Below are 13,583 nucleotides of genomic sequence, written 5' to 3'. Positions count from 1 at the left end.
CTTCATAGCCTGTCAAAATGGAAGTTGGCTAGAAGCTTATTCGTATGCCTTGTTTGCATCCCTTGTTCGCTGCAGGCGCACGGATACTGCGTACAAGTATTATTATAAGCTGGGCTATCGCGCTGGCTCGTTCTTTTATCTCTTTCATCTTTCTATCTTACTTGATCCGGGTGCTTGTTTTTGCCTCGTACATCCGAGTGGAATCCTATAAAGGATAGCTGTTGTCAGATGAGCATTTCCAGATCTTTGTTATCTTTCTCTCTCCTTGTTTCGACTATTCGATTTCGTGGTCTATATTGAATCTGCAATTGTCGCAATCATGGCTGATATACTAGAAAAAGTCATGTCCCATAAGAAAGCTGCTTCGGTGGCTACAGGGCGTGAATCGAAGCCGCAGGCTGGGGATACGGAGCTGCTGGGTAAGTTTTGTCTAATCTCTGGCTAGAGGGTGCCGATGTGGTTGAGACTAACTGTTGGATAGCAACTTTGGGATATAAGCAGGAATTGCGACGCCATTACTCAACCCTTCAGATTTTTGCTGTTGCGTTTAGTATCATGGGTTTGTTGCCTTCTATTGCTTCGACTTTGTCGTTTTCAATGCCGGCTGGTCCGGTTGGTATGGTTTGGGTGAGTGTTGTGCACTATACCAATTTGTTGAATAGACTATTGACTGATCTCTAGGGTATGCAATTCTTGTGAGGGTTGATATTTCTGGTGCTAATATATGACAGGATGGCTGGCAGCAAGTGTCTTTATCTTTATTGTCAGTTTGGCAATGGTAAGCTCTGCTTTTTCTATACAGCATCAGGAAATCGCCCAGAGCTGACGATATTTCAAAGGCCGATATGGCATCTGCAATGCCTACCGCCGGAGGACTCTACTTCTGGACGCACTACTACGCAGCGAAGAAATGGAAGAACCCACTCAGTTTCCTAGTGGGATATAGCAACACTCTCGGGTTAGTAGGAGGAATTTGCTCCATCGATTGTCAGTCAATGCTTTCTTTCCTCGAGACGGAAGCCTCTATTAACAAATCTGTTAGACGGATTCGCGAACATGCTCCTCTCAATGATCTCCATCGCCCGAGACGGCAACTGGACAGCTTCGAGATCAGTCATCTACGGCACATATGTGGCAACAGTCGCCGCACACGGTTTTATCGCCATCTTCTTTGGGCGAGTAATGCCCAAGATCCAGACGCTGTGTATCTTCCTCAACATCGCTCTAGTCGTCGCTACCTTTATCGCTCTGCCGATTGGAAAGTCGCAGAACAGTCCGCCTGTGAATTCCGGCTCCTATGTCTTCGGTGATATCGAGAATTACACTACATGGCCCACTGGTTGGGCCTTTATGTTGGCATGGCTGTCCCCTATCTGGACTATCGGCGCATTTGATTCTTGCGTGCATATGAGCGAAGAAGCAACTCATGCTTCCCGTGCTGTACCACTGGGCATCATTAGTTCATCTGGTCTGTGTGGTATCCTTGGGTTTGTTTCTCTGGCCGTGATTGCTTCTTCGATGAGTAAGGATATCGAGGGCATCCTGGGCTCGAAGTTTGGTCAGCCCATGGCTCAGGTGTGTTTCATCTCCATTGCTTTCTGTCGACAATGCACTAATCATTCGGCCCAGATCTACTATGACGCCCTCGGCAAAAACGGCGCTCTTGGGTTCATGGCTGTGAACATGATCGTTCAATTCTTTATGGGTCTTAGTATCGTTAGTTCCCAGAGAATCCAACAAACAACCTAGAAGGTACACCATTCCCTAACAAGACACAGGTCCTAGCCGCGTCTCGCCAAAGCTGGGCCTTCTCCCGTGACGGCGCCCTCCCCTTCTCCAACTACTTCCGAAAAGTGAGCCAGCACCGCCTCATGCGCTATCAGCCCGTTCGCATGGTCTGCGGCGTTGTCGCCGCATCTATCATCATCGGCCTTCTCTCCCTGATCGACCAGGCCGCCGCAAACGCTCTGTTCTCTCTTGCCGTAGCTGGCAACGACCTCGCCTGGCTAACGCCTATTCTCTGCCGCTTACTTTGGGGCAACGAGAGCTTTGTTCCCGGTGAATTCTATACCGGCAAATATTTCAGCAAGCCTATCGGCTGGGTTGCGGTTATTTATATGGTGTTTGCTATTGTGCTTTGCATGATTCCTACTGAGGGGCCTAATCCTTCGGGTGAGTCTGACCCGTTTCTTTGGCTTGTTGGTCTGGGATGGCTTGCTGACTTACTTGTTTAGCTTCGTCTATGAATTATACGGTTGTTATTAATGGGTCGCTTTGGGGTTTGGCGTTGCTTTACTACTATATTTATGCTAGGAAGACCTACAAGGGCCCGCAGACTACTGTTAGTCCTGAGGATGAGGGTATGGCTACCCATGTAGACATGGATACAAAGTAGATATTTCAAGGTCAGTGATTAGATTTACTAGGAGAATTGCAAAGAATTTCTCATAATGATGCAAGCTGATAAAATGTAGCGGGAAAGCTCATTAAATTAGTGGCTATCTACAATTAATTGTTCCTCACTAGGATCAGAAAGAAACATGCTGCATCGTCCTTTCTTAAGTTGTCGATAGCAGGTGATTAGGAATATTTATTCCTGGTGCTCTTGTGCCAGGTCCAGGTCCTATCTATACTGACAGGCGCCATGGGTTTTATGCAGTGCCACAGGCTGACTTATCTGTTTCAAGGCAGGACCTTGATTGAGATTATACTTTCGGGTAAAATATGCATGGGTGATCATGCAAGTTGAGTTGAATGTAGGTAAAATGGATACGATTCATTAAGCATTGACGCTTCACTGGCATAAAAGATAGACAACAAAGAGAAAACTGGCGTCATAACACCTTCTTCAGTGCCTCACTTGGATGTCTGTATTAGAGGAAAAGTTTCAGAAATAGAACTCCGCACCGTGTTCGACCGGCTGAAATACTGTATTGCACCCAACGCAGCTTTCTCAGCGTCGATCTCACGGAACTTTAGTTTCTATTGCAAACAATCTATGCAAAGAAATAGATTTACTCTGGGATCTCGAGGACATAGCGACCGGCAATCTTGCCTTGTTCTGTAGAAGTGATTAGCATACGTTGAAATATAGTAAAGACCATGGAGCATACCCATTAGCTCAAAGACCTCTGGCAATTCCTTCAGAGGAACAGTCTTGTACGGGGCATTGATCAAACCACGCGCAAAGAAGTCAACAGCCTCGACACCATCCTGGCGGTTGCCGACGTAGCTGCCCTTGATGTTGATCATCCTGACGACTGTGTTGAAGACGGGAGCCTTGAGGAAGGCATTGGCAGGCATACCAATAGCAACGATCGTGCCACGAGAGCGAGCATACTCTACAGCCTGCTGGAAGGGCTTCTCCGATACAGCAAGGAGAAGCACGGCGTGAGCACCCAGGCCTTCGGGGGTAGCGGCCTTGACGTCTTCGACGAGGTCCTTTGACTTTGTGTAATCAACGTAGGCCTAAGAGAAATATTAGCCCAAGCTCGAATGCAAGTTAGAAAAGCGCGATATTATAATGTTACCTCAGCACCCAGCTGCTCACACATAGCACGCTTCTCCTCGCCACCGTCAATAGCAACCACGCGCAATCCCATAGCCTTGGCATATTGCTGAGCCAACGAGCCAAGACCACCACCGGCGCCAACAATAGCAACAGTCTGACCAGGCCTCGCGCCAGACTCCTTCAGACCCTTGTAAACAGTCACACCGGCACAAAGAATCGGCGCCACAGCATCAAGCGCAACCTCCTTGGGCAGCTTGGACACATGCGCCGCCTTACCAATCGCGTATTGCTGGAAGGTGCCGTCAACCGTGTATCCAGACAGCTCAGCATGAGGACAGAGGGGCTCATCAGAGGTCTTGCAGAACTCGCAAGCCAGACACGATCCATTCAACCACTTGATACCGGCGTGGTCGCCAATATCAATACCATGGGCCAATTCTCCTTTGGCAACGACGATGCCAGCCCCTTCATGGCCACCTACCAGGGGCTGTTTGAGGGCCAGGGGCCAGTCACCTTTCATGGCGTGTAGGTCAGTGTGGCAGACACCACTGTAGCGGACTTTGACGAGGACTTCATCAGGACCGGGCTTTGGGACGGGAATTTGTTTGTAGACCGGTGGTCCGCCCTTTTTCTCAATTACTTGAGCCCACTGCATCTCTGGGATGGAGGGGGACATTGTGGTTGCTGATGTTGATGTTGATGTACGGGAAGGGTGACGTGAAGATTAAATGGGGAGGAAGTTGAAAGTGGAAAAAATGTAGAAGTGGGAAGTGTAAGTGTAGAAGGGTTGAAATTAGGAGAATTGAAATCGATGCTGTTGTACAGAGGGCCAAGTTCTTATACCAATGGCAAGCCACATTGCCTGACCATGACCATGATATCCGGCTTTGACACCGTCCGATCGAATGGGCCGGTGTTCCGACAAACTACCCTGGCTCGGTGGATTTGGAGTCAATTACTTACCTGGTCCATCCGCATTTGTAAATGCGCCGTGCCCTGTCCTGCCTAGCCGTCTAGAACTCGTATACAGCTTGAACGGGGAGTGATAGGGTCAATCACTGGGAGGCACTCCACAGTATCGGCCGGAAGGGAAACACCATGCACTTCCCAACCCTGACCTCTCTTGTCGCCCACAGGAACCCAGTGCAGCGCCTACAGCGCCTCGTATGATATCAACAACAAAACCCTCCGATCTAGCACAAAGTCCGACTAGTTGTTGAGATGTGATTCGACTGTGCCGGATCCGATCATCCTGTTTCTCTTACCCCCCACGTTATGCTGGGGAGTGGAGGACGTCACCACCGGGCAGAAGTACAACGATCGCCACAGTGTTGTATGCAGGAGTATATGGGAGCTCGATTGAGCAGGATTATTAGGCGGGATTACCATGGGAGACGTTCATCGGGGGCAGACGATAATTATATGCCCACTGCGCGAACACCTTGGGGGAATCGCGATCTCATGACTGTGGATCCGATCTAGGGAGATGACATGCAGACTGGGAATGGTTTGGTTTGGTTGGAACTGTAGATGTGGCTATTAAGGGGGGAATTGTTTCTGGCATTTCATGTTGAGAATCCTGCCTGTCTATGTTCCAAGACACTAGTTGTGCCAACTAGAATGACATAGACAGATAATCCTGCCCATCTGTCAGCTAGAAATAGACCCTATGTTATTATTATATTTAGCCAGATCTATGAGTCGGCCTATATTCTGTGGACATGTTCCTTTTTGACAGTGCTGGAGCTATGGACGCACAGTGGGAGTTGCTGTGCCCCGGAATAATGGCGCAGGTGATAAGACACCGGAATCTCATCTTAGTTCTTGGGGGCACATTTCGAGATGGCAACACCTGAATAGCAAACCCACGACCGCCGTTGACTTCGGAATCGAATGCAAGTATTCAAGTTCGCATATGTCCTGGAATTACCACCACCTCCGCCTCTCCACCTCCGAGAGCTTCAGTGTGTTTGTATGGACTCGGGACCGAGATCGGAGCAGTGGGAGTCGACGGGAAGCAAGAAAAGAAGATGCGAAGAAACCAGACCGTAAAGATAGAGTAGAGAAAAGCTAAACAAGAGCAGAATCCCACCTAACAGAGTGGTGGTAAACACCGGATCTAAGCCCCGGCTGATACCCCAGACGAAGCGATTCAGAAACAGAACGCAACTTCCCCCTTCTCCCCCTTCCTCCCCTTCTCCCCTCTCATCTCCCCCGACTTCATCGTCGTCTCAACGTTTGGTCAACTTGCCACTTTTTGGTTTTCCTCCCACGTTCTCTGACCTTCGTCCCCCTCTCCTCCCTGCATCTCGCCTAGGCCCGGCCGCGCATTCTCTTTCTTGGGCTCCACGGAAACTTCTCCTGCATCTTTCCACCACAAACGAATCCATCCGCCCACCAGGTATTTCTGCCCTGCTTTCTTTCTCCCTCCCTTTCTTTCATCAGCCAATACTCCGAAAACCACACCTACACCTATGAAACCAAAACCCACTGACGTCGCGTCCACGCTAGACCTCCGAACCCCCCTTGACAAGTGTCTCGGACACCCAGGATTTCTCCCAAGTGCTCAATTCCTTTGACCTCAGCTCCCCCCGAGTGATCAAGTCTTCGACGCGCTCGACCCGCACCGGGGACCGCGGCCATCATGACGGGCGCTCCGCCGTACAACGCCCAGTCCCCGACTCAGCAGCATCGGTACGCTGCGTACAGCTCGCCCAACAAGAATCATCAGTATTATCCAAACAATGAACAACCGCCGCAACAGTTCCATCAGCACCCGCCGCAGACACCTCCCGCATTCCCGCCGGCTGTCGCGCGAAGCCCTCACTTTTCACACGCGTCCCCAATGCCCTCATCGCTGGCGCCCTTGAACGGAACTGCGCCATCGCATCCCCCTCATCCGGAATCCTCGTCGCAATTCCAGGGACACCCAGCCGGGGCCCAACTTCCGCCGCCACGCCCTTACTCGGCCTCCGTTCATCCCGGCAACGGCATCTCACCTTACGCCACATCGCACGGCCATCCGCCCAGCCGCCCAGAAGGCCATTCGCAATCTCCTACTAGAGAGTCCGAGTCTCCTTACCATGTGAGAGGCAATGGAGTTTCATACGGGCATTCGATGATGCGAGAGCCGAGACCTGTTTCGCCCCAAGAAACCGTGCGAATCATCCCAACCCCCCAAACGATTTGTGGTTTGCTGACCTTGTTTTGTGTTTCACTTAGAAGCCTGCTAGAGCTGCGGATCCGATGTCTTTCGCCAGTATCTTGTCCGGACCGTCAGACGACCAGCCTGCCAGAAAACCATCACCCCCGCCTGCTTCCATGCCTGTTCCCGCGCCTCATACCCCTTCCATGTATGAACACAGACACATGGATCACCTTCATGCGCCAGGAAACGTGTATCCTAGGATAGAGAAAAGGGCAATGGAGCCCTACATGGATGGCCCCAGAGCACCACACGCTCCGAATGGGGTCGCCAAACCCGAATCGGAAATGCTCAATATCGTACCTCGTCCAGCACCTCGGAAGCCGTTCCCACCTGGTGTAGACCTGGAGCAAGTGAACCGCGCTGCGGCTGAGATCGATCAAGCGGAAAAGAGCGATGTTGAAGATCCTGGCTTCGATGCGGAACTTGGCCGGTATCGGGACAAGGGCTACAAACGCTCACTGGACGCCAACCGCACAGAGCAAATCCGGAGAAAGGTAGGGATACAGAAATTCATCGATCTCTTTTTTTCGTGTATACTAATTGCGTTTTTAGCGCCGTCGCAACGAGTTCTTGATTGATCTCGGCAGATCCTTCGAAAAGCAGGCTGTCCTTGGCACCGAACGATTCCGAACGCTCAATGAAGGTGCTGTGATGGCCGAAGTTCAACAGAAGGAAGTTCAGGACGAGAAGGAGCGCAAGAAGGATATGCAACGGAAGCGCCGTCGTGAGAACACAGTGCGCCAGGAAATGCAAAAGAAGCTGGAGGCTGAGCGTAAGGCAAGCAAGGCTTTAGAGCCTGGAGAGAAAGCCAAGTTCTTGCGCGAAGCTGAGCGAGCGCAAAAGAAGATCCGAACTACGAAGCGCGCCCTGGAAGGTGGTAACGCGGCGGATGAGCTCGGCGAGGTCACTCCGTTGGCTCCTAACCTTGAGGGCGGGACCGTCAGCCAGTTCCACATTGGCCGCTCCTCCCCCAGTCGACGCCGGTCAGGCCGTGCTGGCCCTAGTACTCGCCCCAAAAAGTCTAAGGAGCAGAAGGAGCGCGAAAAGCAACTTGCCGAAGATGCCTGGATGGACGGTTACGGTGACGATCTGTACCTCACCCCAAGGAGAGATGCCGGGGCATCGAAAGAGGGTACTCCGATGTCTCAACTGCACTACGACAGTAAGGGCTACAACCAGATCTATGAGCAAATTTGGCGCGATATCGCACGCAAGGATATTCCCAAGGTGTATCGTATCAAAACAACCTCTCTCTCTACTCGCCAAGAGAACTTGCGCAAGACGGCGCAACTGGCCAGCAAGCAGTCTCGCAAATGGCAAGAGCGTACGAACAAGAGTACCAAGGACACACAGGCTCGCGCCAAGCGTACCATGCGTGAAATGATGTCCTTCTGGAAGCGCAACGAGCGCGAGGAGCGTGATCTACGTCGCGTGGCCGAGAAGCAGGAACTTGAGTCAGCCAAAAAGGCAGAGGCTGACCGTGAAGCCAACCGACAGAAGCGGAAGCTCAACTTCCTTATCTCACAAACCGAATTGTACTCCCATTTCATTGGGCGTAAAATCAAAACCGATGAGGCACAGGGAGACGCCGCTGTCGCAGCTACCGGGGAGACTGTTCAACCAGGCAAGGAATCTGCACACACGGTCAACCTCCCTGACAGCGTGGCTAACCCTAACGCCAAAACTACCGCCTTCGAGGATCTCGACTTCGATGCCGAGGACGAAACAGTCCTTCAACAAGCCGCCATGGCAAATGCTCAAAACGCCGTGCAGCAAGCTCAGGACCGTGCTCGGGCTTTCAACCAAGAGGGAGATAACATGGCTGCCTTCGATGACGGCGAGATGAATTTCCAGAACCCGACTAGTCTGGGTGACATTGAGATCTCTCAGCCCACCATGTTGAATGCCCAATTGAAAGAGTATCAGCTGAAGGGTCTCAACTGGCTTGTCAACTTGTATGAGCAGGGCATCAACGGTATCTTGGCAGATGAAATGGGTCTGGGTAAAACCATCCAGTCTATCTCCGTCATGGCTTACTTGGCAGAATTCCACAACATTTGGGGTCCATTCCTGGTCATTGCGCCTGCATCGACCCTGCACAACTGGCAGCAAGAAATCACTCGCTTCGTACCAAACCTCAAGGTCCTGCCGTACTGGGGTAATGCCAAGGACCGTAAGATTTTGCGAAAGTTCTGGGATCGAAAACACATCACCTACAACCGAGATTCAGAATTCCACGTTCTAGTCACCTCTTACCAGCTCGTCGTTCTTGACGCTCAGTACTTCCAGAAGGTCAAGTGGCAATACATGATTTTGGACGAAGCTCAAGCCATCAAGTCTTCTTCAAGCTCGCGATGGAAGAATTTGCTAGGCTTTAGCTGCCGTAACCGTCTGCTCTTGACAGGTACCCCAATTCAGAACAACATGCAAGAATTGTGGGCTTTGCTTCACTTCATTATGCCTACTCTGTTTGACTCCCACGATGAGTTCAGTGAATGGTTCTCCAAGGACATTGAGTCCCATGCTCAGAGTAACACCAAGCTCAATGAAGATCAGCTCAAGCGTCTTCACATGATCTTGAAGCCCTTTATGTTGCGCCGCGTGAAGAAGAATGTGCAGCAAGAACTTGGCGACAAGGTCGAGAAAGACATTTTCTGTGACTTGACCTACCGCCAGCGTGCCCTGTATGCCAACCTTCGCAACCGTGTCAGCATCATCGACCTCATCGAGAAGGCTGCCACCGGCGACGACACCGACAGCAGCACCTTGATGAACTTGGTCATGCAATTCCGAAAAGTTTGTAACCACCCCGATCTTTTCGAGCGCGCAGAGACCAAGTCTCCATTCTCTGCTGCATACTTCGCGGAAACTGCTTCGTTCGTGCGCGAGGGAAACTTTGTTGATGTACGATACTCGACTAAGAACCTGATTGATTACGAGCTGCCGCGTTTGTTATCCAGTTCTACTGGTCGACTTGATATTCCTGGCTCTGATAACCCTCGTGCCGGTTTCCAGAACAAGTATCTCTCGCACCTGATGAACGTCTGGACACCTGAAAATATCCAGAAGAGCGCCAAGGAGAATGGCGCATTCTCCTTCCTGCGTTTTGTGGACACTTCTGCAGGAGAGGCCAGCGAACTGTCACGCCTTGGTCCCTACGAGCGTGCTGCTAGTCGTCGTGGCAAGTCAAATAGGCTCTCTGGCTTGAATGTCATCTATGACGAAGGCGAAGACAAGGAGAACTCGGTCCTCTCCCATTCTATGCTGAATATTGTTGAACGAAATGATCGCAGTGCTGTACGAGATATTGCTGTTGAGGGTCGGATGCGAGACTTGATGACCGTCTCTCGTTCGGCTTTCGAAGGCCAAGGCCTACATCTAATTGAGCCATGCGCTGCTCCTAATGCTTCCGCGCCCCCTATTTCAGTGTCTTCGTCTGGTCAACAAGCATCGAGAGAGTTCAATAACGCTTTGTTCAATACATCTGTCCGACAAGCGCTGTCTGTTCACGTCAGCAGACAAGTCGAGGAGCAGATCCTCGCCCAAAAACTGGATCCTACGCCTTATTCTCGCCCTTCGATGTTGCCGGCTCCACTCTCGCTCAAGGGACGTTATAATCACATCGAGGTCCCCTCGATGCGTCGCTTCGTGACGGACTCGGGTAAGCTGGCAAAATTGGACGAGCTTCTACGAGAACTCAAGCCCGGTGGCCACCGTGTTCTTCTATACTTCCAAATGACTCGCATGATCGATTTGATGGAAGAGTATCTGACCTACCGCAACTACAAGTACTGTCGACTGGATGGAAGCACCAAGCTGGAAGACCGTCGCGACACTGTCGCCGACTTCCAGGCAAACCCCGAGATCTTTGTCTTCTTGTTGTCAACTCGTGCTGGTGGTCTTGGTATTAACTTGACTGCCGCCGATACTGTTATCTTTTACGATTCCGATTGGAACCCTACTATCGATTCACAGGCTATGGATCGTGCCCATCGTCTGGGTCAAACTCGCCAGGTTACCGTCTACCGTCTTATCACCCGCGGCACCATCGAAGAACGTATTCGCAAGCGTGCCCTGCAAAAGGAAGAGGTGCAGCGTGTCGTCATTACTGGAGGTGCCTCCGGTGGTGTTGACTTCAACACCCGTGCTCGCGAGAACCGCACCAAGGATATTGCTCTGTGGCTTGCCGACGATGACGAAGCCGAACTCATCGAACAAAAGGAGAAGGAAGCCATTGAACGTGGCGAGACACTTGGCGCCAAGGGCGGAAAGAAGGCCGCTGCGAAGCGCAAGCGTGATCTTACCCTGGATGACATGTACCACGAAGGTAAGACTACCATGTTCAATTATAATGTGAAATGAACATCAACTAACCAACTTAATAGGCGAGGGCAACTTCGACGATGCTAGCGCAAAGCCATCAGGTACTGCCACGCCCGCAGAAGAGCCTCTTGACTCGCCATCAGCAACACCGGCGAAGCGTGGTCGCGGCCGCGGTCCAGGCAAGGGTACATCAAAACGCGCCAAGACCACAAAGGAGCGTCTGCGTCTGATTGACGGCGACGGCGGTCTTGATTAATCCAAAAAAAAAACAATGACTGTCAATTAATGCAAACTGGGTCTGGTGTTTATGTCAAAGCTTCGATATCTGTTTCTGTCTTACATGTCTGTGTTTTTATCTTACCTTTTTTTTAACCGTTCTCTTTATTGGCTGCTCCCATTCTTTTTCCACTTGTTTCCTATATCATCGTCTTATTTTTATCACCTGCCTCCTTTTCCTCTTTTCGTTTTTCTTTCAATTGGCAGACATACATGTGAACGTGTGAAAACCTGCTCTGTATTATCATACAACCCCTTGACTTTTGACGTTGGCTATGCTAAGTTCCGGACTGTCAAATTTGACTCTGGACATTTGGGCTTTTCAAAACTTGAAAGCCTGCCTACTTTGGTGTGATGGTCCAAGGGAACCAGTTTCTGGGCTGGTGGCAAGGATGGAGAAACGGCCATTCACAGTGTTAGACCTAACTTGATCCCGCTGGATGTGTTGTGTATGCCTATGTGGACATGTGTGGTATTATGTGTCTAGTTATCGTGTCTAGGTGTGATAGGTCTTGGTGTGATTCGATCATGTTAAGGGGTCTTTTACTTCTTTTTCTTTCCACTGTTTTTTTTTCACTTTCCTTTTCTTGTTTGAGACTCAAAAGGGCGTCGAAGATGTTTAAGTTTAGTCATGAATGTCAATGTATTGGTTCGATGTACTCAATGCTTTTGGTATCTTCTAACACAACTATGACTCTTCGAAGTTCTTGTGTAAAAATTAAAGTCTCTTGTAGGATTTTCTATATTATTATGCTTAGATTGGGGTTATTATCTCCTGTCATTGCACATCCATTCACCTCTGAGCCTTCACACCTAGCAAAGCCTCAGCATTCCTAAAAGCAAACTTCTCCAAATCATCCCCAGCAATCAATCCACTTTCCTTGACCCTCTCAAAAAACTCCAACCCCTTCTCATTCATCGAGAAAGGATAATCAACACTATACAAAACCCGCTCAATACTAGTAGTCTGCAACAAACAAGCCAAAGGCGGCAGCGCAAACATCCCACTAGTCGTAACCCAAATATTACCATCCCAAACCTCCTTAAACGACCTCTGCCTTCCAAACCGCGCAGAAACATTAATCACCCTCTCCAACTGAAACGGCAGCATCTCACCCATATGCCCAATAACAATCTTCAGCCGCGGAAACCGATCAAAAAGCCCACTTGCATACAGTCGCAGGACATGTCCCGCCGTCTCGGAATGCCATCCCCATCCATACGCACTCAGCGCCACAGCAACAGCATCGTCATAATTGCCCTTGTAATACTCAACCATCTCCTCCGTCGCCCACGACGGATGGATATAGATGGGCACATCTAGCTCCTCTGCCTTCTGGAATACCACCCAGAACTTCTCGTCGTCGTAGAACTGGCCGTTGATATGGTTGTCCACCAAGGCGCCGACGAACCCGAGCTGCCGCGTGCATCTTTCTAGCTCGGCTGCGGCGGCGGGCGGGTCGTTCATTGGTAGGAGGGCGAATCCTGCGAGCCGCGTTGGGTTTTGGGAGATCGAGGCGGCTAGGTCGTTGTTTACTTCTGCGCAGAGCGGTGCTGGGTAGGTGCCTGGGGCGTGGGAGAGGACTTGGAGGGTGATTTGGCCGTTATCTAGGTCTTTGATTCTTTCTTCGCCGGTGCTGTCTAGCTTGCGGACGATTTGAGGTGGGAAGTTGGCGAATTCATCGTGTGTGCTTGCTGCTCGCACTTTGGGGGAGAGGTAGTGTTCTTCGAGGGTGATGAAGGGTGGCATGGTGGTCTGGAGGTGGTAACTGGTAGGGATAATAGGTATAGATATTTTCTGTGAGTCTGGTATTATTTGATACTTGGGTTTATTTGTTCGCCTGCGATCAATTCATGTCCTTAAATACGTTGGATCTCATGTCGGTGACGTCGGTCTTAGCTATACCCGCCCGAGCTCCGAGCCCTAAGTCCGAAGCTATAGAGTCGATCATCATAGTATAGAAAATCTCACGTCAGATATGAAGCTTGTCGAACTTGTCAGATAATTAAATTCTGTGGTATCGCTAAGTCGGAAATTCTATCCTCGCTGTCTTGGCTCGATTGTCGGTTGGGCGGGAGCCTAGGTACAACAGGGGTATAAAGTTCTTATATAGCTCTAAATCATTCTCCTGCTTTCTTGAAAGATCTACAAACTGAATCACTGAAATATCAAAAAAAAAAAAAAAAGACAGAAGAAAATGCCAAAGGCAGAAATGATGCATAAAACAGTACATAATTGAGGGGCCTAGAATGGAAAATGTCTAA

At 50.3% G+C, this 13,583-nt stretch overlaps 5 protein-coding genes across 5 annotated transcripts; 2 read left to right on the top strand and 3 right to left on the bottom strand.

The window, feature by feature from the left end:
* Window positions 1–319: 319 nt before the first annotated feature.
* Window positions 320–2,395, top strand: N7511_000725 (putative GABA permease; the record flags this gene model as incomplete). The annotated part of the gene is made up of 8 exons (XM_057123150.1): window positions 320–419; window positions 482–627; window positions 682–695; window positions 803–987; window positions 1,043–1,575; window positions 1,630–1,716; window positions 1,779–2,172; window positions 2,235–2,395. 8 exons carry the CDS (start codon window positions 320–322, stop codon window positions 2,393–2,395), a joined length of 1,620 nt encoding a protein of 539 aa, XP_056988883.1.
* A 619-nt stretch (window positions 2,396–3,014) lies between these two features.
* Window positions 3,015–4,187, bottom strand: N7511_000724 (zinc-dependent alcohol dehydrogenase; the record flags this gene model as incomplete). Its single annotated transcript, XM_057123149.1, has 3 exons — window positions 3,015–3,061; window positions 3,114–3,468; window positions 3,531–4,187. 3 exons carry the CDS (start codon window positions 4,185–4,187, stop codon window positions 3,015–3,017), a joined length of 1,059 nt encoding a protein of 352 aa, XP_056988882.1.
* Window positions 4,188–5,753: 1,566 nt separating this feature from the next.
* On the bottom strand, window positions 5,754–6,154 carry N7511_000723 (uncharacterized protein; the record flags this gene model as incomplete). Its single annotated transcript, XM_057123148.1, has 2 exons — window positions 5,754–5,977; window positions 6,007–6,154. 2 exons carry the CDS (start codon window positions 6,152–6,154, stop codon window positions 5,754–5,756), a joined length of 372 nt encoding a protein of 123 aa, XP_056988881.1.
* Window position 6,155: 1 nt separating this feature from the next.
* On the top strand, window positions 6,156–11,298 carry ino80 (chromatin-remodeling ATPase INO80; the record flags this gene model as incomplete). Its single annotated transcript, XM_057123147.1, has 4 exons — window positions 6,156–6,668; window positions 6,734–7,213; window positions 7,272–11,046; window positions 11,105–11,298. 4 exons carry the CDS (start codon window positions 6,156–6,158, stop codon window positions 11,296–11,298), a joined length of 4,962 nt encoding a protein of 1,653 aa, XP_056988880.1.
* Window positions 11,299–12,111: 813 nt separating this feature from the next.
* N7511_000721 (amidohydrolase family protein) lies at window positions 12,112–13,068 on the bottom strand (the record flags this gene model as incomplete). Its single annotated transcript, XM_057123146.1, has 1 exon — window positions 12,112–13,068. The coding sequence occupies one exon, from the start codon at window positions 13,066–13,068 to the stop codon at window positions 12,112–12,114; it is 957 nt and encodes a 318-aa protein (XP_056988879.1).
* Window positions 13,069–13,583: the final 515 nt, after the last annotated feature.

Source organism: Penicillium nucicola (assembly GCF_028828085.1).
Source record: "Penicillium nucicola strain IBT 29836 chromosome Unknown utg000001l, whole genome shotgun sequence".
Taxonomy (NCBI): domain Eukaryota; kingdom Fungi; phylum Ascomycota; class Eurotiomycetes; order Eurotiales; family Aspergillaceae; genus Penicillium; species Penicillium nucicola.
The sequence above is the reverse complement of the archived record's forward strand: the minus strand, read 5'-3'. Positions and strand labels throughout refer to the sequence as shown.